At 38.0% G+C, this 22,203-nt stretch overlaps 1 protein-coding gene across 9 annotated transcripts in view; it reads right to left on the reverse strand.

Annotated features, from left to right (window-relative positions):
- FIP1L1 (factor interacting with PAPOLA and CPSF1) overlaps positions 1 to 22,203 on the reverse strand; it is a 70,666-nt gene that overhangs the window by 20,170 nt on the left and 28,293 nt on the right. For all 9 annotated transcript variants that reach the window (XM_074951404.1, XM_074951402.1, XM_074951401.1 and 6 more), the window contains 5 exons: positions 14,518 to 14,611; positions 13,220 to 13,373; positions 7,073 to 7,099; positions 6,465 to 6,519; positions 3,217 to 3,263 (listed from right to left, as the gene is read on the reverse strand). In XM_074951404.1, the coding sequence (XP_074807505.1) occupies positions 3,217 to 3,263; positions 6,465 to 6,519; positions 7,073 to 7,099; positions 13,220 to 13,373; positions 14,518 to 14,611 (377 nt within the window). The remainder of the gene's footprint in view (positions 1 to 3,216; positions 3,264 to 6,464; positions 6,520 to 7,072; positions 7,100 to 13,219; positions 13,374 to 14,517; positions 14,612 to 22,203) is intronic.

Raw genomic sequence — 22,203 nt, forward strand, 5'->3', positions numbered from 1 at the left:
AAATAAATACTCGCATACATGCATTAATCAGATCACATCTGTCTTCTGTTACAGAAGTCAATTTGACAAACATCTGTGATCAGTTACTAGAAAATAAAATTTTGGTATGCCCATTCACAACTAAATGTCCCTTCAACCTTCCATTTTTTTTTCTCACTTGCTGCTTGGTCCTCACAACCACATATTTGTACTGCTCCTGCTTTTAGTTTGCCCATGAGACAGGAAAATATTTACTGCAAGGATAATCATCTCTGTGTGATTTTTTTTTTTTTTCGAGTCAATCTCAGTATGACATTAGTATCAACCCTGAAAGCCAATCACAGCCTTCTAAAGTAGAAAATGCTGAGCTGGTTCTGCCACTACCTAGAGCAGCAATAAAGGTGGCTGGAAATAGCTTAGCCCTTGTAACCAAAAAATTCCCCAAAGTGAAATAAAGACTGCAACTGAAAGTAAAGCTCCAGCCAAGAGCAAAAAAGCAAACTAAAGTGGATGGATGATTTTTTTTTCTTTATAGGCAGTGTATTTAGTAACATCTATAATTAATGTTCAGCACTTTCCATGGTAAGACTCTTTTCCATTTGCTTACAACTTTGCAAAACTTTAATATTTAGATTCAAATTTTCCATGCTCGGTGTCTGCCTTAGACTGAATTTTTGGGGGGACATTTCCGGAAGTATGGTTCATCTATTTCTGAGAACAAACTTATAGACAAATAGGATGTTTTGCCCATATTCAAAAATTCTTCCATTTCACGAAGACGCTCCAGGCACAAGGAAGCATTAAGAAGATGCTCTGGAGCAAGGACTTAAACTTTGGTAGGGAGATTGCCCTGAGGTCAGGGACATGTCTTTTGCCACTCCTATGAAAATCCACCCTAATTTGAGCAAGTTATGAGCCTCTAAAAATTTCAGTTTGCAAATGCTCAGTAGAGATTTGTTAGGAGTTTGGCAGGCAAATTTTCTGAAGACGTAGTCTGTACTAAGCATACTCTGTCCCAGGTCTGCAGGGTCTGAGCAGCACTTTCTTTGAAATTGCTGCTTTCAGCACCCAGGGGGCCCTGTGACACAGTAATTGAAAGCAGGGACAACTGGAATGGGGGAGCAAAAGAAGAGACAGTCATGGAAAAGACAGAGTGGGAATGCAGGGACTGAAATGAGAAGCAGAGAGCAGAGATGGTGACCAGTAATGTGTGTACCTTATCTCACTCTAGTGGCTGGCTCACAGAGCACAACAACCTACTACTGTTATAATTTACTCTTAGTTCAAGTGGCAGATACTGTGCATCTTAAGTTTCTAATCCTGAAGATCAATCATTTGGGTATTAATATGATTACACAGGTTGGAATTGTTGGTTTTTCAGTTTGCTTTTTTAAAAAGCGAGGAAATTTTTTTAAAAACCACAAAAAATACATTGATAAATGTTTGCAAACTCAAACACTCAGAAGTTAGGAATGACAGAGTTAAGGTTATCCGTGTAACATTAGTAAGATTTACATTAATTATTTGCAGGGTACATAAAAATGTCTTTTTAATTTAAATTAAATACAGTTTTATTTTTTAAATAAACCCACTTCAGTTTAAATTTCAAATTGACAACCTATGTTGAGGAGGCCTAACCTTATTATAATCACTTCAATAAGCTATTAAATAATTTAAATTAAATACAAAAAATTAATATTAAGCAGTACATGTTTGTTGCCAAGTTTTAAAGGCAAACCACTGGACTGGTGGACGTCGCTGGCTAAGCACCTATAAGCAGAGTCTGCCGAAGTGCTAGACCAGCTTTTGTCAGCAATTGCCTCCCTTCTGCAGGTGCAGAAAAAAATATGTCATTTCAGTTTATTCATTTAACTCAGTTAAGTTACTCATTCAAAGTTATTAAAGCAATTTGGAGTTTAAAAAGGAGAGCTCGTTTTCCTCTTCCAATCTATGAATAAAAACTAAGTGTGAGAGGCTGAGATCTACTAGTTCTAAAGCCTTGATGGACATGGTGACGTAGAAACAATCGGCTTAAATAACTAACTACAGACAATACTTCCTTTCTTTAATAAATCAGTTAGCTTTAAAAGCAAAACATGTTTTGATACATTTGATAATTCTTCTTATGTTTCCAGCACTCACAGTAGTTTTATTTAATTAAAAAGAACGTGCTGTTGTGCATTTTTAATTGAATTTGAATTACCATCCAAACAGAACTTGAGGATTAATTTTTTACTTATTTGTTTCATCTAATAAATAAGAAATGCATTATTCAGAATTTTCTAACGTAAAAATTAAGAAACTGAATAAATGTAAATTAAGTTATATAAACTGCTTAAGTAAAAGTGTAGAGATATAGTGTATCCTCCTGGTTAGCAAAAAAAAAAAAAAAAAAAAAGGAGTATCAAATTTAGTATAAAGACTGTACTGAGTTTCAAGTGAACATGTTTTAATGGTTACCAACCAATGAGAATCAATCTTTCTTTAGGAAAAGAATGAAAGTACAAATGCAAAACACAATTAAAACACATGGTTTAAATCAAGGATTCCTGCTTGCTGATTTAAATCATGATTACAATCTGTGATTTAAATCAATCCACCTTACCTTTTCAAAATAGTAAATGAAAAACTTGCTCTAGAAAGGGCAAACACACACACACAACACACAAAATGGGAGTGTTGGAATGTACCAGATTATCTAGTGCCCCACAGCACACACACATACCGAGAAAGTACTGAACTACCCAACTACTTGCCTTCTGTTGCCATCTGCAAGTTTACAGCATGCTGCAGGAAAAATAGCTTAACAAAAAAAGTTTGCATCTTTCCAATCACTGTTACAGATTTTGTTGGGTACAGTTTTGAAGGTACATGAAGAAAAAATTATGTCTGTCCACCTGCTAGTGATACACACTGAATTCTATTGGTGTTTGCATGGTTTTTAAAAAACAAACACATTTGCACTGAGGCAGAATGGAAGGTTGCCCATCATAGAAATGTCAATTTAGAGGACAGAAAAATGAATGAACAGGTAAGCAGGTATTTACCAGTAGCTGCTAATATGAGGTGTTAGGTATTCAGTCATGATAATACTCATTTTGATCTTTTGCGCCATCTTATTTTGATTAGTGGATAGATTCTTGCTTACATTTAAACTGAAACAATGTAGCTATAGCTATTTTAAACAATTTTTAACAAAGCTTAAGTAAAATCCTCAAAGCTGATAACCATACTCACACGGAAATGCACGAGCAGAGCGGCTGTCATAGCCAGAGGAATGTCCACTGTTGAAAGGTAAATATACAAGTCAGGTTCCTGCAAATCAGGTTCTCTCTCTCTCGCTCGCCTCAGCATTTATTTATATATATATATATGTAGAGAGAGAGAGAACCTGATTTTATTCTTCACAGTTCTTAGAAGTATGTGACTAAAACAGTATATCTTTAAAGCGGATTACATTTAAATAATATGCCCTCCATCATAAGCCTTCCTACTATAAAAAACAATTTAATCATCAATTGCTCTGAACAAAACACAGATGTCTAATATATAAATATTTTAATACTGATGTAGCAAGGAGGATTCATATTCTCCCTTAACATTCCTAATTTTTTTAAACATTTCTTCCCAAAAATGTCTGAATATGTTTTATATTATATATAAACTATTCTGTCTTGTCCTCACTGGATTTTCTATTTCAATATGTTGCTTATATTCCAAAAACAGTTACAAATATTGGCAGAGAAATCATACTGCATGCCCAATTGCTTGGCAACAAGCAAATCTGTGAATGAAAGCTTCCTTATATCCTTCCTGTTAAATAAGTAGGTATGGAAGTGAATCCAATTTTTTCAAACACATATGCATATAAAAGCAGGTGGGCTTCAAATGGATTGTTCTATAAATATTCTTCTAAATCAACTTCATATTTTCTAGAGCTACTTCTTTCAATGGTAGCCAACTTAAATAGGTAAAATATAGAGGTTGAAAAGGATGATGTGCACATTGGGCTTAAATTCAATTTTCTATAACCTTTGATAAGTTTTATAGCTTCCTAGATAGCTTGAATTAATCATGTACACCTTATTTAACACATTTACTTAAGTGCTACTTTTGTTCTTGAAGACAGCCTCACAGTATAAAAAGACTTTTGGATCAGTATGGTTTTAAAAATAGATTAATGAAAGCCTTATGCAATGTCTCAACATTTTAGCGTATTTGTCAGAGCTGGAGATGCAAGGTTTTAATATAAACTAGATAAAGAATTTTACAAGGTATACTATATTGAGGAACCTATACAATTTATTCTCATAAGTAAAAATAGCCATAAAAAACACAATGACCCAAAGAAACAAAGTCAAGCTAGCATATACTTCATGCCTTTTCAACATTCTCTGTATTGTTATGTCTTCTTTACTGGCAAAAGCTTAAGAAAAGTACTTCCTATAAATTTTATTTCCTTCAAATTTTAACATTCCAGTTGGTGGGAATGTAAATCTTCGGGTTGTGCATGACCTATGTTAAAAATAATTCTTTCAGCTGTTTCACTGAGAAGCTTTATCATCTCCATACTGTGGAGATGGGTCTTGAAATCTCGCAAAGGGACTCTCTGATGTCAAAAATGTGCCTTTTACCATCTCTGTGCAATTCCACACAAATTTGGCCAAATTATAAACCACTGAAAATCTCATTTTGCACATGCTCACTAGAGGTTTGTTAGAGGCTGACAGTGGATAATAGCCTACTGATATTACCAGTTACCCCATAAATTCAAATAGTAGAGGTCTGTCCTATGAAACTAAAGGTTCTGATAGTGCTGCTGACCTATGTGAAGATTAATACTGTTCTATAGGATAGAATTTCTGTGGTTTTTTTTTTCCATTTAAAAAAAAAGAAATTTAGGATATTACATACAAAAACAACTATATTACAAGAATGTTAGGGTTGCAAAGGCAAGCACGCAGAAGGTAGGAAATGCCAGAGTTGAGGTTGTCTGTGCAACTTCAATTTGGCTCCCTTGAGCATATGCATTATGAAATCAATAGGAGTTAGGTGCCTACGCACTTTTGAGAATCCCACTAGGTTCATTCCTGAATCTTGGCTAGATATCGTTAAAAATCTGGCCCACCATCTTTAATCACATGACTGCATACTATTTTTTCCACAGGACCCTTAATTATTCAGCATACAAGATGTTCAGGACCATCTTAACACTATGAGCACTCTAGGGGCAAAGCTGCAGCTCGGTGGCTGTAGCACCATAGCGCAGATACTTCCTACAGCAATATAGGAATAGGTAATCCAATAGGTAATCCAACTCCCCGAGTGGTGGTCGTTAGGTCAACAGAAAAATTCTTCCAATAACCTAGGTGCATCTACATTGGGAGTTAAGTAGGCTTAACTATGCAGTACAGGAGGTTTGAATTTTTCATATCCTTGTACACCTGGCTAGGCTGACCTACCTTTTAAGTGTAAACCAGGTCTGAATTAGTGTGTTGTGATTTAGGATGCTGCAGGCAGGACTTGATTTGTTGCAAAGCAGGAAGGTGTGTAGTAAATAAGGTTGGGGACTACAGGAAGAGAAAGGATGGTCTTGTGGTTTAAACATTTGAAATGCCTCCCTGGAGAAATGGATTCTATCCCTTCCTCTCCCACAAAATTCCTAAGTGATGCTGGGAAAGTAATTTAAACCAACTTTTCACAAGTGGCCACTGTGCACATTTCATTATCTAGGGACCCAGCTTGAGACATTTTGGGCCTGATTTGCAGAAGTGATAAATACTCACAACTGCAACTGGAGTCAATGGGGCCTGAGTTTTGAACAACAAGTGCTACAGAAATGTTAAGTGTTTAACTTGCGATGTCTAGGGCCTGATTTTTTATTTAAATTCCCAGTATTTGTGGACATGACAATTTTGGCCTTAATATCTCTCTCTCTCAGATCCTCCTCTACAACATGGGGATAATTTTACATCTTACCTTATGGGGATGTTGTGAAGCACTCTGATACTATGACTATCAGTATCAACAGTTGCACAGACAACCTGATTTCCAGAATTTCCTAGGCTTTGAGTGCTTGACTTTGCAACCTTAACTTTTTTCGTGTGTAATGTATATGCTGTTCCAGAGAAACACAGTAAGATTAAGTTAGATAATCCATTGAATAATCAGCACCCTAACTAATGCAAGAGCTGCTCTGTTCTTAAATCTTGCATCAATATAATGGGATAGATCTACAGGACGACAGATAGCAAAATACTTTATACACAAACAATGTTAGCTGTATTACTTACAGCCTTTTGAAAATTTAGACGACAGTAACTCTTGGGAAAAACCAAGACAGAAAATGATGACAAAAGCAGAATTTTTTTCTATATAAGGAACATAAAAGTTGTTATGCTTACTGTAAGGATTTTTTTTTTTTTTTAAAAAAGCCCCATGTTGCAAAGGATGAAAATTAATAAATGATTTCAAACAAAATTTACCTTTCTATTGTTGGTATAAGAGAAGGTGGCGGACCTCCAGGTGGGGGAGGAAAACCTGAAATATTTAAATTGGAAAACATAAAAAATTGGGTTAGGTATACAATGGCAAACTAATTCCAGAGAAGCTGAGCTGAAGCAAAGAATGACCACCTACACAGTTAATGATTATGTAAGACTGCACAATACATAACTACTTAACGAAAATCAGGGTCAAGTCCTAAATGTGTGTCTTAATTTCATCTGTCATCAGTTTCAAAACATTTACTTTAACCATTTTCTATTGTGCTGCAACTCTTGAGAGGTTATCAAGAATGCTTTGCACCAGCAACAAGTCTCTCAATAATTTTAATGAGCCTCGGGGGGGGGGGGGGGGGGGAAGGAGTGTAGTTCTCAGGGAAGTGGCAGGTTGGTCCCATAATCAGGAACATTAAAACTGTTCCATCTCTACCATGCATAAAATCAACCAGGCCTACGTCTACACATATAGTTTTATGTTTATGAACTTTATCTTGCTATGAACAAACAGATGTAGGGAACTGCGTGTTGCACATTCAAATTTAAGTTTCACACTTCTTAACAATGCTTCAGAAAATATCTAAATAAGTTACCTGGTGGTGGCACAGTTATTGGTATACCTAAGAAATAAAAATATATGATACATATTAAGTCAATTTTAGCAATAACTTGTGTTCATTATCAGCAGAGCTAATTCAAGTTATGTTATCAATACGAAGAACAAAAGTATCTAAATTTCCCTGTCCTTAGAGTAAGAATCATGGCAGTCTCAGTGTTATCAACGCTTCATTTTATCTCGAGTCTCATGATATTTGAGGTTTTATTTAAAACTTCAGCTCCTGAGAACTGTTTTCAATTAATACAACAACAAAAACCCCAGTCAGTTTCAAGATTTCAAAGTTGCAAATAATACCTTGAAAATGTGACCTAAGCACACCCAAAACATTCAAAAACCAGAAAGCAAATAAAAAATTCCCCAAACTGTTTTTTTGTTGTTGTGTTGTCGTTTTGTTTAGTGGGTTTTTAATGTGTCAGAAAAGGAACTTTTGGAAGCAAAGCTGAATTACATAATATAAATGCCCTTCAAACTCTAAACTAGCCCCAGTACAATTGGGTTTAATAGAATATGTATCACAATACTTCACCAAGTACGCGTACCTATTTTAGGCTCTGATCCAAAGCCCACTGAAGTCAATGAAAAGACTGATCAATCCTGCATCTTAGTGCCCAATCCTGCAAACACTTATGAACATGCATAACTTTATGTAGAAGAGTAGTCCCACTGAGTTTTAAAAGAGAAGTTTTTGCAGGATCAGAAGCTAAAGTACTAAGACCAAAATTTTCAAACTTGGGTGCCTAAAGTTCAACACCTAAATGAGAGCACACATCCCACTAATTCATTTCAATGCAAATCTTTTCACTGATTTAAATTGGAATTATGGATGCTCACCACACCTCAAACTAAAGATACTTTGCTTAGATGTCTAAATATGGATTTAAGTGTCTTACTTTTAGGCATCCAAATTTGAAAATTTTTGCCAGAGGATCTGTGCAGATTGTATTAATGATCTTTTTCAGTTCTATACACAGGTAAAATAATATGTTTAAGGTTTTGTTTAAAGCAATATTTCCTGTCTAAAATTATAACTACAGATAATATAAGATTTTCTGTTTGAATGGTGACAATTTGTTAATATTTACAGAAAGTTCCTTGAATTATCAAATCATATCAGCTTGAAACGTTCAACTCCAATATGAAAGCATCTGCTAATAATTTATTTTTCACAAGATTCCAGATATGTACATCTTCTAGAACATCATAAAGGACATTTTTAAAATATAAAAATCTAAAGAAATCAGGGGTAATTTGAAGCAAGCATATTCCATTTAGACATATTTCAGTAACTGCACCAAGAAATTATTCAAATAACCAAATATATTTGAATATTTATTTTGATATAAAATCGCTAGCAAGTTTGTCCCTTCCTTCTCCTTTGTGTGTGGGTGAAACAATACAAAAACCCCACCTGGCATTAGCACTGTAAAAGCACAAGAGCCATGAAAATCAAAAACTAAACCCCCCAAGTAATATTAATGGGCCACAACGTACTCTAAAAGGGCATTCACATTAATGGCACAAATGACAATCCAAAATAGGTCACATGGGCCACATGGCAGACTTAACAGCAACGTAAGCGTCAACGTGGACAACAGTGCTTCCACTAGGAAAGCCAGCATCTGTGGAGCCTGACAAGACTCAAATCTCTCCCTCATATTATTCAGAAAGAGTGGTTGGAAAGGTGCTTTCATCAGCTTTGTGAGGACTACTTTAATATGCACACCAAACAAAGTTCAGACCCAATCACGGGGTCCATTCTCAGACTCTCTCATGACTTTCACTAAAATACTACACATCTATACGTAAGAAACCTTCACCTTGCAGAGGTCAGCGTTAAGGTTTTGCTTTGGGCAAGATCGACAGAAACTAGATGTATATATTTGAGTGGTTCTGTTCTAGAATTGAAAGTGAATATATTGTGGAGCAGTGGAGTCTGAGCATATTATGGCATAAAACGGAAATATAGCTGTGTCAGCCACATTCTGCTGGCACTGCAGCCTGTACTGTCTTACCAAATTTCCCAATGACTTATGCATGATGGCAGGGTGTTTAATATACAAGCTGAGATAAAGTACTGGATAAGACTTATATTAACTGGTGATGTGCTTGCTTTTTAATGCCTGAATTGACATGTAATGCATTTAAACAACCTTACTTCTAAGGCAATTAAATTGTTTATGTTGTAAAATATAGCTGTTCAAAACCAAGAAATTTAAAAACTAATTTTCCACCTGAAATGGGAATCAGGAGATGGCAAGATCAAAAAACCTAGTGGCTTTGGAGCTAGAGGTAACAGAACTTCTGAACTCAAGCAACTCCTTGACATCTGGACTAAGGGGATTACAGGACCCTGGCAATTCCAGGAATCCATTAGTTCCAGAGATAAAAGCTGTCAAGATCTGCTAATGCAACTAGTAGATCTTGTAAACTGTGCTGTCTGTTCTACCTTCTGGCTGTGGGGTTTTCTACACCCACCCTTATTAATAGTCTAGGAAATCTGATAGAAAAAAAGTTAGCTGGCATTAATGTGATGGTTGAGAGATCAAGCACCAAGAGAGTCAGAAAATACTTCACATGAAGGACAAGTGGGCAACATTAACTTAGTTAAGTTGAATACAGAGTATTTTCTATTCCTCTTTTCTTGGAGAATTGTTAACATGTTGCACTTTATCAACATACACCATTAAATATACCAAAAATGCAACATCTTAGAGATGTTACTCAAGCAATACTTTTAGAATTCCAACTTAAATGACTGACATTTCAAATTTAACACTGCATGAAAGTTGTTTTTTTGCATGTAATTTTCCATTACTGTACTAAAACAGTCTAATTTGTCAAGTTTCAGGATAAAATAAGTTTCTCCCCACTATAGATTATGCTACATTTTATTTAACTATGAAAATCATCAGTCAACACCTTGTACAAAATGAGTCCTTTCAACAATTTGTACAATCTCAAGAAAATATACATAAATATAAAGCACTATACTTGAGCCCAGGTAAAACTAAGACTTTCATTTTAAGATATGTACTCTATAGAGACATGTGTACAAAGATCAAAATTAGACCTAGTCGTGCTAATTTTTATATCTAGAGACCAATATTACTAACAGTAATTGTCTCAATACTGAAATTTATTTCCAAAGTTGGAAAAGTTAACAAAAAGTAAGTTAGGCTCACTAACAGGTCTTTATATTAAATCATCACATTTCAGATTCTTCAACCTCAAGCCTTTAACACTAGGAAAGGATTATTTGTTATGTCACTTTAAATAATGGATTGGAATCTATTTGGTGTTAGCATAGCAGTTCTTCATTTCAAGGTAGCAAACACCAAGTGAAAAGATCTAGACCAGCAGTTCTCAAACTGTGGTCGGGACCCAAAAGCAGGTCGCGACCCTGTTTTAATGGAGCTTGCTGAGGTCCAGGGCCAAAACTGAAGCCCAGGCCCCACTGGTCCAGGGCCGCAGCCTGAGGATTTCAGCCCTGGGAGTCAGGGCTCGAGTTATAGGCCCCATGCCTGGGGTTGAAGCCCTTGGGCTTCAGCTTTGCCCTCCCTGCTGCCCAGGGCAGTGGGGCTCAGGCTTTGGCCCTCCAACCCAGGGTGGCAGGGCTCAGGTTTAGGCCCCTCTCCAGGGGCCGTGTAGTAATTTTTGTTGTCAGAAGGGGGTCACTGTGCAATGAAGTTTGAGAACCCCAATCTAGACAGAAAGTTATCTCCTACCTTACCTTCCACAGTATAAGTGTCAAAAATGTGTAACATAATATCAGGAAAATCAGGTAATTAGCATGAGGGACACACTAGTCCCTTATCTCTGATAAACACAATATTTAAAAAGATACTTTCAGGACGAAGTGGTTAGCCAATGATTTCTTTTTGAGAGAGGATAGCATTGAAGCGTGGATTCATTCCTTGGAATGCTGGACTTGGCCTGAAGGCTAGTCTGAAAAGATGACCTAATCTACTTCCAGCACTTTATTTTGGGACGTGCCTTTAACCACCCCACTCAGTCCAAGTGTGTAGAATCTTCACAAAATATAACAGCTTTCACTAAAGGGGAGAAGGGCCACAATGTGCTGTCACTAAGATTCAGTAACACCCTTAAAATTATGTGGCATGCTTGAATGAGACTATAACAATATAAAAATATTTTTGTAACATCATAAATGTATAAATGGCATCTTTTTAAAATGCAATATTAAAAAATAAAAAGGTAATAAGCTTTAAAACTATCACAATAGCACCTAAATATATTTTCTCCCAGATTTCAATTATCCTACCAAATTAAAAAACCACACCTTTTACCACAGCCAATTAGAGTGACTTTTCTAGGAGTATTTCATTGTTTTCCAGGTTCAGCTTTCCAAACAATATTAGTACTTTTTCCTCAAAAGGCATTTGCGTCACAAGAGAGTAAGTGAATACAGTACAAGAGACAGAACTTCAAAGCAGGATCCTTTTTCAAAGGAGCTTCTGGAGGATGTTTTATATTTGGAGTACTTAAATTTTCTGGCAAGTAGTCCCAGTTAATATTAGGTAACAACAGTGGATTTTTTCCCCACTGAACCTAGGAGGGATGGCAGATTCTATTTTAGTAAAAGCTTTGAAGATAAAGAGCTGGCACCAGCACAATTAAAGCACGGGACTGGAGGAGCCAAAGCCACAGCTCTTAATGGTTATTTTCAAATTACTCGAAGCACGGAAGGATGTTGAAGGAGACTTTTTGAACAAGTGCATGTTATAAACCTGTCTGTAAAACGTAAGACTAAAGCCAAACCTGCTTGACAGATCTGCAACACGTGTGCATATTTCATTAAATGCCTATTCTCGACATGTGAAAGGCGTTATAAAAACATTACAGTACACCTACATAACATCAACATCTCACTTAGCTGGGAAAAAAGGGAGATCAGTCTAACTTTTATAGTATGCAACTCTGATTCTTTCCACCATTATAAAGAAGATAATTATTTTCAAACTCCTTCCAATGAGTTGTACATATTAATTTAATGAAAAGGTCACTTTAAAGCTGAAAGTTTGATTAGCTCTGTTTTAAAAAAAAAAACATTACTTTTACAAAAGCTCCAGAGCATTCTCTCATCAAATTAGTATTTCTACATTTTATTTTTACCTATAATTTCACACACACACATACACGGAAAGTGGCAGGGGAATGATTTTATTTTTAACTTTTTCTCCTCTATCTCCCCTAGGTTGCACCATTTCCTAGATGCAGGCCATTGAGAAGGATTTTGCTTTCCAGGCATAGGGAGCTTACAATCCTAAAGGTCGCCAGCAGCAGCGGCACTGGCATCCTCTTCCAAGAGAGGAAACCAGACCATGAAAAAGCCAAAAACCACTGCAGAAAGGAAGGGTGCTACCTTTACAGCAGGTATCCCCATCCAGTTCATGGGTGGAGAAGATTAGAAGGGAGGATTCTAGAAGAGCACCAGACGGCAGGGAAAACTATTAAGCAAAGGAGTGGCTGTGTGGGATCTCCGCAATGCCATGGAAGGGAAGGAAAACTGCTCGGCAGTGGAGAAGGTAAAGAGCAATGGGGAGGCTAAGAAAAAAATGAGTGTGCTTCTCTGGCTCCACGATGAATCAGGCTCTCTCCCCATGAGTAGTATACCTTTCCAATCTTAATGAGCTCCCACTCAGCTGCTCCTCTGCTCAAGAACTTCCTGACCTGGCCTCACTGCACTTTTAGTATTATCCCCTCCAGTCCTTTTGCCATCCACAGCTCCTCTTTAAAACATATCTCTGCTATATTAACAATAGCAAAATATTAATCATAAAAGCATCTGACTTAAAAGGGCACTTTCAAGGATGGAAAACTCAAAATTTGATAATCTCCCTGTTTTAGCTATTTCTATAGTATCCAGGTCTGTCTTTTATAAGTACTGAGGATGTAAAACCAGATTTCCGTCTCAGCCTTCCCAGTTTAATTCTGAATGGGGGAAGAGAGGGAGCAGGAATGTTCCGAAAAATCTCTCTTAGGATTTCAAATACAAGTAATTTAGGATCTAACGCATTTAAAAAAAAATCATTTCAAACATCACATTCCTGTTTCAATCATTCTATAAAATGATTGAAACAATCATTCATACTGTATTTACCTGGTGGGGGAATCAGAGGAGGAGCAGTACTGACAGTTGGAGGGGGTGGGAGGAAAGGAGGGGGTGGAAGGTGGGTAGGTGGAGCTCCTGGAGGGAAAAATGGAGGTGGCTTGGTAAAACTGTCTACATCAGCACTGGATCTTTCTGAAAGAACCTGTAAGACATGAAACCTACAGTTACAATGGTTATGTAGAGACAGAGAAGAAAATTATATTTTCCAACCTTTCTAGTTCTTTCCAGGGAAGGAACATACAAGCATCCAAAATACCTTCTTAAATATCTATGTAAGGAATATACATTTGCCAAAAAGAAAAAAAAAAAAAAACAAAAACACCCAACCACCTTTCTATGAACCAAACTAAATATTAAAAACAAAACAGGAACATTTTGAATTCCTAGATTAAAAAAAAAAAAAAAAACTACATGAAGCTGGAGTTAGGGTTGAGGCTACATATCAGTAATTTAAGAGCAAAAAACCATTACAAGAAAATTGTAATTATTACATTCAGAGTTAGGTTTTCTTTTAAAATAACCTGAACACATGAAAGCATAGGAATACAGCTAGAGCACCCAAAAACCTTAATTCTGCCATATAATGATGCCATGAGGGAAAAACTAGACTAAAAACCCTGATTACTTTCAAAAATCAATTTAATCTAATCAGGGACCACAAACACTAACATTTCTTATTACATAGTGAGAGTTAGTGGAACAGTGACCCAAAAATGTATTTAAATGTCTCCCTTCATTACAAACCATTTATGCCTTAAATCAGATTTTTATTTCTTAAATTGCATATTAAGAAAACTCTCCTCACTTCTTTTTAACATCAGTATCATTTGGGGGGCAGGCATGCATGGCAGATGACTACTTTCAATATAACATTCAATATAACATGCCGTAAAATTGACATTTATATTTATAATATATGTGTGTGTTTCCGGACACACACGCATACATACATACACCACCACCCCCATACAAGCCCGATTAAGTCAACGTAGCGGCCTGGAGTGTAAGTCAGCAAAGAAGTTGGACCACTGCTGCTTTTTACTAAGAAATACATTACAATGTTTTCTTTTGAACTACATCAATTTGGATTTCACAGAGAAAAAAGTTTCTTGGAGTTAAATTTAACACATTAATTTTAAATGATATTTGTTCCTTTTCCTTGGTTGTTCATATCATCATCATTCATCCATGCAGTTTAGAATTATTCATTCAGACGATAAAGGTGAAAGGAAAAAAAGCCCCTCTTTGGTCAGTGACAGAACGTGTGAAAATCTGAAATACGAAACCTGTATGTTGCTATTTTCATTGGCTCGCCGCCTTCCTTCCACTCTGCTGATAGTGATGGTCTGTCCAATCACATCTATTGTACCAGACAATCTCCTGCAACACAGGACAGAATGGAATAACCAAAAACTACTAAAGGACTTTTACAAAGCTTAGAACAAGCAAATTAAACAGCCAAGGCAAATAATATATGAATCAATTAAAGTCCGTAAGCTCCTTCCTCTGTACAAAAGCTATTTACAAGTCGCATAAGGTTTCTGCAGAATGCTAGATGCTAAAAACATGTTTCATTTATTGAATCTTACAACCTCAGCTTTCTTGTTTCTTTAGAATTAAGGAAAGGAGCAGTACAGCCTTCTCAAGAATAAAGGATGAATGTTTCCACATTCTACTCCCACCTCCCTTCAGTAAACAGCCATGTTTTTCTGCCTATGTTAAAAGAAAAAGATAGGCAATATTGCAATTAAAGAGTACTGGTAACATGTAACAAGAAAAGAGTATCCTCAGAGAAATTCTATAAAAATTAGCAAATGCAATTAAAAAAAGGGTTACAGGAAACTATCAAAACACAGGAAATTTAGACCTGAGACTGCAGAAACTATACCTGTAATGGTCCTTGGAAGATGGAGAGAATGACTAGGTATATAATGAGGCACTGATAAAAACAGTTAGCCAGCCCTACTGTGCATACTGTAGATATTGCAGCACATATTGCATGAAATCACCCATTATCCTTGGGGTTCTGCAACATCTAGACATAGCAACATACCAGCTAGTGGGTAACGTCAAATGGAACAGGGTACTAGAAGCCAAGAGACCTGGATTCTGTTCTTGGGTTGATAAGTCTGCCTGAAACTCAGAAGCCACTTAGACCAAGCCACTTATCCTTTGGTACCTCAGTTTCCCAAAACGTAGAAATGAAATATGCAAGAAGCTGCCTTTCCCTAACTGCTCTAAAAACAAAGTACAGGCAAACACTTAACTCCTTCCTGGGTTTGCCTTCACCCAGGATCCAAAATCCATCCGTAATTTATTGCCCAAATATCAAATACTTATGATTCTAAGGACTGATTCAGAGCATAAACCCATAAATGGTTTTGAGTGCAGGTAGGTGGGGGGACTGGTGTAAGTACTTCTCCCTTTCCTGCCTCCTCAACAGTCAGGTCCAACAGCACCGTTAAGCAGCTGTGGAACCAGTTACACAATTTCTTGAAGTGGTGCTGCCCCCAGAGCTGAAATGAAAGCAGAGGTGTGGAGTGGAATGGCAGTTTCAGTAGAAAGAGTAGTAGAAGGGAGCAGAGTTTCTACTACCATCAACTTCATTTGTTCCTGCTGGGCCTAGTGTCCAAGGGATTTTGCTGTTTCCACCCACTTCAATCTGAGAGGTGCAACCTAGTGGTCACCACCTCATGAATAAGGCTACGTTTTAGTCACAAGTATTTTTAGTAAAAGTCATGGACAGGTCATGAGCAATAAACAAAAATTCACAGCCCATGACCTGTCCATCACTTTTACTATATACCCCTAACTAAAACTTGGTGGGGGCAGCTCAGAGGAGGGCGGTAGCCCTGGGGGCACTGTGTATACTCAAAGGGTGGCGGGGGGTTGTGTATGGCTGCACTGCGGGTGCTTGGGGGGGTTGCAGCCCAGGGGATGCCACGAGTGCTGGGGGAGGGGGTTGGCAGGGCTGGGGTAGGTTCCCTTCCTGGCTCCTGGGAAGCGGTGACCAACAGCTCCTAGCTCCACCTGCTGCCTCCACTCCGCCCCAAGCCCTGGTTCTGCAGCTCCCTCCCATTGGCTGGAAACCACGGCTAATGGGAGCTGTGTGGGTGGTGCCTGCTGACAGCGGCACCACGTGGAGCTAGGAGCTGAGTTCCTGTCACCCTTCCGGGGAGCCCCCCCCCCCCCCGCAGGTAAACACTGCTCCACACCCCAATCCCCAGGCCTGAGCCCTCCCACACCCAAACTCCTGCTGCTCAGGGGTGGGGGCCTGAGACTGCTCCAGCATCAGCCGGTGCGACTGGCCCAGGGGCTGGCCGAGCTGCTCAGGCAGCTCCCGGTCCAGTGGCCTGGGCCGCTGCATAAGTCACGGAAAGGCACGTAATCTGTGAGCTCTGTGACAAACACGGAGCTTTACTCATCAACCACCAGAGGGTCTTAACCGAAGTTCTACTCTACATCCACTCAGAGATCCTTGAGATTTTCTGCATTTTTTGTCACTTTATATTACTGAAGATCTCTCACCACCACAACCATCATCCTTCTTGTCATAGAGGAATGAATCACAATCACAGAGATTTGAGATAGAGATGGGACAATACATTTCAGAATTCCACCGATTGACGAACTTTCCAAGTACCTTAAATATCAACACAAAGGTCACATACAATAGCTTTGTCTGAAAAACCATTAGTTTAAGATTTTTTTTTAACACATGACAGAAAAAAGAGACATGGTTGTAAAAGAATCTGTGGCATTTGTGTTAGAGCGGAGGGTATAAATCTTGGTACCCTAAGCAAATTCTAGCTCCAGTAACTGTACCCTGGCTACCTAATTCCTCCTGAAATTTTCACTTGGCTAGTCCAGTCCCTTCCAGTTCTCAGCTGTCATATACTATTTCTCTGTGCCAGTAAACAGTTTCCACATGTCACCACAGAGGTGGCCATACTTCAAGCGCAGTTTAAATGTTCTACATATACCCCCTAACAACTTAACAATGCTTTGAAAGATGCAGTATTTATAATGCTCTTTGAGATCCTCATAGGAAACTCACCCTATAAGTGTAAATTATTAATAAAACATGCAAGTTATGCCAGCAAACAGAATTTTCTTCACTGTCTCATGAAGTTAACTAATCTACTTTCAGCATCATACTTAATACCCCCCTACCTCTGTACTCTTTCCTCAGATGTGTTTCACCACATGCTTTCAAATCTGAGACGTTTTAAAATGTTCTCACAAGATATACTGCTCTGATAATGTAGGAGAGAGGTTTAGCCCTTCACAAAACCTGGACTACTCATTTTCATTGGGCTTCAAATAATTCCCAAAGGTCTGCATTTTGGAGAGGACCTCAAAAACTAAAGGATACTAGTTCTGAGGTAGGAGAAAGACACGGTCTTCTAAAAGTACATTCAAAAGAGGCAAACACAGACTAAACAGAATATAGCAATTGTAGTCCCTTAGAGATGTTGAGACATTTTTCATTTTAGAAGCAAGAGTCCGAAGAGTCTGTGTTCCCATTTTTCTTCTCACCCACACTGTGGCAAGTGTCCTAGTCTCTCTCTTTCCCTTTATGAAGCGATACAGCTGTGAAACAGCTTGAGAATTTTAACATTTTGTCTTTCAATATGTTGCGCTTATTTTACTCCAACCTAATTTTTTTGCATGTATTCTGTGAACTGGAAACAGGGAGCAGACGAGGCTGCCTCTTTTCTCTGGTTTATTCTCTTTGGTATTAGAATCTTTAATAACAGCAATAAGGAAAGAAAGTGTGTCACAAGGTATCAAATCATAGAGACAGAATGCAAGTCTTTACTATATACAGACAATTCTCTATTACTAGTTAAAGACCCACCTACTAGTAAACCAGACAAGTAACAGAACACTGCAGTACTCAGAATAATATCAGGATGTAAAGTCACTTGGGTTCAAATGGAAATTCTGCTACCTTTTACATTCTGCCATCCTTCTGTTTTTAAGGACTAGCAATTTATATGGGTCACAGAAAGCATGAATGATTTAAGAGTGACATTAAACAAAGCTTTGGAACATACTGAGAGAAAAACAGGAATAATTCAAAAATCAACACTATTAGACAGAGGACTTTTGGAGAGAGAGTCATAGATTCTAAGGCCTGAAGGGAGCACTGTGATCATTGACTCTGCCCTTCTGCATAACAGGCCACAGAACTTCCTTTAATTAATTCCTGTTTGAACTACAGCATATCTCTTAGAAAAACATCCAGTTTTGATTTTAAAATTGCCAGTGATGGAGAATCCACCACAACCCTTAGTAAGTTGTTCCAATGACTATCTACCCTCATTGTTAGAGACGTGCATCTTATTTCAAGCATGAATTTGTCAAGTTTCAACTTCCAGACACTTTGTCTGCTAGATACCTTTGTCTGCCAGATTGAAGAGCCCTCTACCATCAAATTTCTGCTCCCAACATAGCTACTTACAGCCTGTCTCTTATAAAAGTCTCTTTAGGTCTACTCAGCTTCACAATTCACAACTACTTTGTCCCCAAACTACTACCACTAACCAGCTGGAAAATTAACTTTTGGAACTAAAAGTATTTTTTTTTTTTTTAGTTTTAGAGGGCAGAAAAAGCATAGATTGAAACTGAAAAAACTATATGCTTCCATGAGGAAAGCAGACATTCATCTACGAAAAGCTAAGCTTTATCAGTCTTACACAAATTCATTAAATCAAATGGAAGAGAACATACCACCACAGGTGAAAAATCAATCATTACTTACATACAGTAAATTGCAAGATTATGTCATAAAGCTGCCAGACTATATCATAAAACATATCAACAGAATATGAAAGTTTTTAGTGACATTAGTCAATACAGTACAGGAGACTGAAACATTTTGGGAACAAGTGGGTTGACATCGGGTGAAAAGAATGGAGGACCTAGCTATTCAGGTCTGAAAATGTAGGCAACACAGAAACTACACCTCATACACAGAAGTTATTCACTGATTTTCTAAGCCAAAAAACCAAACAATATATCACACCAGTGTTTCACACTCAATTTCTAAAAGGAGGTGAAGAGCAAAATACAACTGCTGAATGCTATGTGAATATAAACCATAGTGTATATATAGTGCTTAGACAAAAACAGAGGTCTATTTGTGTTGTGTGTACATGTGCATATAAGGAAGAAAGGAGGTGGAGGGGAGAGGGAGAGTAATATCTACCAGTATTTACAATTAAAACACAATCTGATGAAAGGTCTTGGATTACCAACCCTTGCATCTAAAGATTGAAAAACTGGATAATCAGCTAAAAAAAAAATCAGAGTTAAACAGGTTTTGACTATTTAAAGCATGCTCCTAGATTTTACAATTAAGTCACCTACATGCTAAAAGCAAATTTGGGAGGCAGAGTTTGGAAGCAGATTGGCCCAGTTAGAAGTCAGTCTGCATCCAGATACTATGCTGAAATTCACGCAATTACAATCTTTACATGTTACACAAGACCCCCAAGTGAACGCGCACAACAGGTCCACGAGATAGCAGCTGACATTGAATATCTGGCAAAGCGAGAGCTGGCATTTATCGCCACATTCTAGGAACGTCCATGCACAGGGTGGTTCTGGGATAGCATTCTGACAAAAATAAATGAACCAGAGAGTGGATCTCCAGATCACCTACTTTACACATACAACCACTGTCCAAAACAACATAGTGTAGATTTCTAGATACTGAAAGAGGGATATGAAGGCTCATGGACCTTGTTTTCCTTATCTCAGATTGTTCACTTTCTTCTCCCCTTCTCCATTCAGTAAACTTTATCTGTTTTCTGTAGGAGTGAGGTACGCATGTAACTAATACATTGGAAGCTGCAAGAAGTGTTACTGGACAGAATTCTTTAATACAAACTGAACAGTTCAAAATCCTTCCTTTTTAAAATGTACTTTGTATTTTGTTGTCTACTTCCTGAAAAACAAAACAGTGAAGAGTTCTCTCCTAAGTTACTTACCTTATAGTAACTTGGATTCTTTGAGATATGTTATCTACATGGATTCCACTCCTGGTGAGCATATTCCCCATGCACGCAAGATTGGATTATTTTTGGCCAGCAACGTCTGTTGGGGCCATGCTTGCGCTCTAGGCACCCTCTGTTACAAGCCTGGATGAATATATTTCTTCCAAAGAGGGAGCTACTCTGTCTAGTGTCATAGGGCATACCCAAATCCTATCCACAATCTGAACAGGAGAGCTCATCAGTATTGTGGTGGTATTTGCAGACGGTACCAAGGCAGATGCACCTCTAGCCACAGATGAGTCCAGCAAGGGTGACTCCAGTTATGTGGTCATCGTGAGATCACTTGGTACTGAGAACCTGGGCTAGAAACATCTGCACCATGGAGGTCAACATCAGAGTTATGGGCACCAAGGTTATCAGTACCAAGTGTGCTGTGCTGACATTGGTACCAAGTCAATAGTACTAGGGGGGAGTACGAACCTTGGTTTCAGATGGTACCACAGATATCTTAGTGACCAGCCAACATACTTTGATCCATCATACTTAGATCTAGCCTGTGAACTCCCTTTCCATGGAAGAGCAAGAGCCAATACAGAGGCATGATGGGCCTTCTGCCTCATTTTACTAAGCACCAGAGAAGATGACCTATGCCTACACTCGTCCTTGCAGTGATGTTCCTTCCTATCCCTTTCTGATGACTGGGTAAAGGAGGTCTTGACTGCTCTTCAATACTCAGTCAAAGAGTTAAAGCTCTTCAATGAAAAAATGAGCCCAGGAGCTCACAGCAGAGCCACTGCTCACAGGAGCACTAGCTGAAAGTTCAGGCTTCAAAGGTTCTTTTTCCTCATACTTTGAAGAGGCTCTTCATTGAGCACTCCAGCAGAAAGAGCCTGAGGCAGGCCTTGCTTGCTTTCTGTGTCAGAGACATGCCCCTCGCCAAGGCACAAGAGGCACCTAGAGCGTGCCCATCACTGAGCAGGAGAGCAACCTCACAAGAGGGACAAATTTTAAATCCTAGTGACTTTAATTCAGTCATAGTGTCTTGAGTTCCAGTACTGGGGATATGTCCTAATCTACTATAAAAGGGTTTGCTTTTGTTTTTTTGCCAATGGGCATAAATAAAACTAAACTAACTACTAGTAACTAGCCTAACGAGACCACGTGTAAGTATACACTAAAGGGGTTCCATCTTGCTGCCATGGGCAGTAAGAAGGAATTGAAGGACAATTTTGCTTGCTCCACCCTTTATGCCCCAAAGGCATGTAGGGTGCAGGCACTGCCCCAAAGGACCCTGCGTGCCAAAAAGAATCTAGTCGTGTGGAAATGGGGCACATGCACACCAGAAGTATTATCCACATGGACAGTCACTCGAAGATGAATAATGTTTTCGTGAATGGTTCCATTCTAAGCAGAGAATGGTTATTTATAAACCATTCAAATTACACTATCCTTATTCTCCAAGGAAATCTAGTTCAAAGAGGTACTCTCTTATATGGCAGGCTAAACTTGTTTAGGTTTTATAAATGAAAAGAAAAAAAAATACAAACGCAACTCTGTTAAGAAATTCCAAGTTGATATAAACTGCTTCATACCTTCACCAGAAATGAGACTATGAACAATGAAATGTGTTTTAACACAAACTCAACTTTTTCCAAATGTATAAACTAATAAAATCTGAAAGATACTAATTATTGACTAGGCTACTCAGAATCAACTGTACATTTATATTTTGCTCTTCATCTTCATAGTGTTTCAGAAACCATTAACTAATAAAAATAATGCTTTTCTTTGTTTCTTCTTATCCTACCTCCATATGTACATTTTGTTCCCTTGTATCTCCTTACGAGGACCAGGGATTTGTTGAGACAGTTCTACTTGCTGTTAATTGTTGGGCACAAGTAAGCAAACAAACGTAACAAAGTAATCCAAGTTCAATTCTGTACAACATTTATTGAACAGACATATTTC

This window comes from Natator depressus, chromosome 4, assembly GCF_965152275.1.
Source record: "Natator depressus isolate rNatDep1 chromosome 4, rNatDep2.hap1, whole genome shotgun sequence".
Taxonomy (NCBI): domain Eukaryota; kingdom Metazoa; phylum Chordata; order Testudines; family Cheloniidae; genus Natator; species Natator depressus.